At 50.3% G+C, this 3220-nt stretch overlaps 1 protein-coding gene across 1 annotated transcript in view; it reads left to right on the forward strand.

The window, feature by feature from the left end:
* Positions 1-7: 7 nt before the first annotated feature.
* KCNK9 (potassium two pore domain channel subfamily K member 9) overlaps positions 8-3220 on the forward strand; it is an 85489-nt gene continuing 82276 nt past the window's right edge. Inside the window, exon 1 of the mRNA XM_009285083.1 lies at positions 8-350. Coding sequence (XP_009283358.1) covers positions 68-350 — 283 coding nt within the window. The 5' untranslated portion in view covers positions 8-67. The remainder of the gene's footprint in view (positions 351-3220) is intronic.

A 3220-nucleotide genomic window follows, 5' to 3' on the forward strand; every position in this document is an offset into this window, starting at 1 on the left:
CGGCCTGTCGGATCCCCGGGCGGCCAGGGGGGGACATGGTCCCCTCACTCGCCCCTTGCTGGCGGCCATGAAGAGGCAGAACGTGCGGACCCTGTCCCTCATCATCTGCACGTTCACCTACCTGCTGGTCGGGGCTGCCGTCTTTGATGCCCTGGAGTCCGACAACGAGATGCGGGAGGAGGAGAAACTCAAAGCCGAGGAGATCCGGCTCAAAGGAAAGTACAACATCACCAGCGAGGACTACCGGCAGCTGGAGTTGGTGATCATGCAGTCCGAGCCGCACCGGGCTGGCGTCCAGTGGAAATTCGCCGGCTCCTTCTACTTTGCCATCACGGTCATTACGACTATCGGTGAGTGTCTCACCTCGGGGAGGCCCTCTGGGGCCAGGGCCAGGGCTGGGGCAAAAGCCCCCCTGGTTGGGAGAAAGGGAGAGGGGCAGGGGGGCCGTGGCATGCAAAGGGTTAAGTGCCGGATGAATTTTTTGGCTTCCCTCCCGTGTTATGTAATTCATTGCTCTTCACGGGCACTTGTTGGACTTGGCGGTGTCCCGCACCCCTTCCCCTGGAGACGGAGCCTATGTCCCCTGGCTGGGACTGGAGAGGAGTGGGACTGGCCTGGTGGGGGGATTGGTGCTGACCAGGTGGCTACCATCGAGCTGTGGGTTGGGTGGCAAGGAGGAGAGGGGAAGAGGCAGGGTGACACTCTCCTGGGGTTCCCCTCAGGAAGAAGGAGGCCCTGTTGCCAACGCTCCTCCTTGCACCTTTGCTTAAGAGACGCGGGGAAAACTTAGGCAAAAGGCAGTTGGATGAGGATGAAAACGATGAGGGCATGGGAACTGGATCAGCTGGGAAAGCCCTTGATGCAGCCGAGCGTAGCCCTGCTTTCGCAAACTTTTGTTTTGGCGTTGGCAAGGGCTGTGGTGGGGGTTCCCACAGCTGTGGTCCCATTGCTGGGCCTCTCCTGGGCATTCCCAATGTGTTCCTGAAGTTTTTATTGCAGCTGGAGTGTCTGATGTGCCAACAGGTCACAGTCTGCGTCTCCTCTTTGTGGGCACACGGTCCGACAGGCAAAACGATGCCCGCTGTCACAGCCGTGCTGCCCAGCTTCCCAGATGTGCCATTTCCCAGGACAGTCGAGGGACAGTCAGTGGACACAGCCACAGGCTGTCGTTTTGTACTTCTCTGCTTCCCGCAGCTAAAGCGGAGCGTTTTGCATAAAGTTTGCTTCCCTGGCGTAAAAATAAATACCACGATAACTAGAGGCTGCGGAGCGCACACAGAACTGTGCTACAACTCTGGCTTTGGCTTGATGAGCAGGTTTGTTCTTCCTGGTGTTGTATTCAATAGGGTGGATTTACTTAGGCAGTTGGTAACGTTCTTCTCCCAGCACTTCTAGATGTTCCCCCCTAACATCTGGGGAGATCTGAAAGGACCTCTCCGGCTCAGTGGCTGTTTGATAGTGCATTGTACTGAACAGGACACGAAAGACTGGCTCGCTCACTCACACAGAAGGGCTCGACCTTTTTACGGTTTAGGGCTTGTTACAAGGAATTTGCACATGGCCACCTGAAGATACTGACGGTTTTCAGCAGAACGTGCTGTCCAGTGCCCTTTGAGCAGTGTTTACTTGCGTTTGTATGTGACTGTATTATACCTGGGGCAGTAAAAAATTTCCTTTGAAAGACCATCTGACAGTATAAAGCCTTTGCAAAGATAAGATTTTTAAGGGATAATTTCTTCTTTTCTGTTATTAGATATATTTATAAAATGCATATATTAATAGGCTGTAGAATATAAAGTAGAATGTAACTTTGGCTGATGACTTAGATTTCCTGCTGTTCGTTACGAAATCAGAACTCTCCTTCCTCCCTTGGTCACTGATTCTCTCTTCCTCCATCTGCCTCTTGTCATTTATTTGTGCTAAGCGAGCACTGGACTGGCATGCTCCTCTGGATTACAACGAGGCTTCCACGCACATGCCTGTGTACTCACGGTGCCCTATACTCCTGCCTGAGAGGTGGCTGCAATACTTTCTGCGTTCTTAAGCTCGGTCGGTGACAGGTAGAAAGAGCTGTTTTTACAGCAGCTTGCTGTTTTGGTCGTATTTTACCCAGAAACAAGTACAACTTGCTTGGGAAGCTTTAGCATTTTCTCTTGGAAAGAGCTGGGATTTGTTTAGGAAGCTCGGAGCACCTCAGCGTGCGGAGGATAGCGTGCGTTTCTGTAGGCAGAGGCGCTTTGGGATGTCAGAATTGTTTAAATTAAAATGTGTATAGCAACTGGGAACCACTGAGAGGAAGAGTGATAATAAAGAATGGTGCTGAAGAACAGACATTCTTTAACGATTGTTCATTTGGGAAACTGCTCCAGGAGGATACGGGATCCGTCTTTCAAAAGTTTATTAATAGTTACTACCTGCATCTTGCCAAACTCACTTCTCTTTTGTGTATCATCTCTTCAGTACTAATGTAGCTTCATGATGTTATCTGATCTACTGGTAGTCTGTAAAAGTGAACATGGAAGGTTTTTCTTTAATTTCTTATTTATCCTAAAAGAATTTGGTTCAAAGGGGAAAAAAATTACTTTCTATATTTAAGTTCTCAGGAAAATAAGAGAAGATTTCTTCTCTATGTTTCTTGCACGGGGCAGTGATCTTAAATGCTCGTATTAATCTGTTGTGATGGTTCTTCTTTTTAATCTGACGGTGTGTACGCTCTCACATACATTTCCTTCTCCCTCTGAAACCTTCCAGACAGACTTCGTGAAGCACATGCAGTGGTGCGTGCGTTAGTGAACGTGCTGTAGTCAGTAGGTGCTCTTGCAAAAGTGCATCTGACTAGCCGTCGCAGGCTGATTTTTAAAACAGAGTGAATAAAAACCTTCGTTGCCTGATCTAGAGTGGTGCATCTATCTCCACAAAACTTCTCTTCGGAGAGGCGCAGTAGGAATCGGCGGACCACGAAGTCTAGCAATATGCATATGATAGCAGACTAATTTATGTCTAACTTAATTGTTCTCCTTGATCCTGCCGTGCTAGCCACGTCTGACGCGATTACCTCTTTACTGTGTTGATCTAAACTACTGCGGCTTTAATTTAATCGCAGGCGTTTATCGCTGGCCACGGACCACGAGCCAGCAGCGATCGGTAGCCTGGCAGGGACCGGGTCTTCCCCGCCGGAGCCGGGGAGCCCGGCGGCGGCCGGCGGCCCCGGGGGGCGGGG

This window comes from Aptenodytes forsteri, unplaced genomic scaffold, assembly GCF_000699145.1.
Source record: "Aptenodytes forsteri isolate BGI_AS27 unplaced genomic scaffold, ASM69914v1 Scaffold182, whole genome shotgun sequence".
Classification (NCBI taxonomy): Eukaryota; Metazoa; Chordata; class Aves; order Sphenisciformes; family Spheniscidae; genus Aptenodytes; species Aptenodytes forsteri.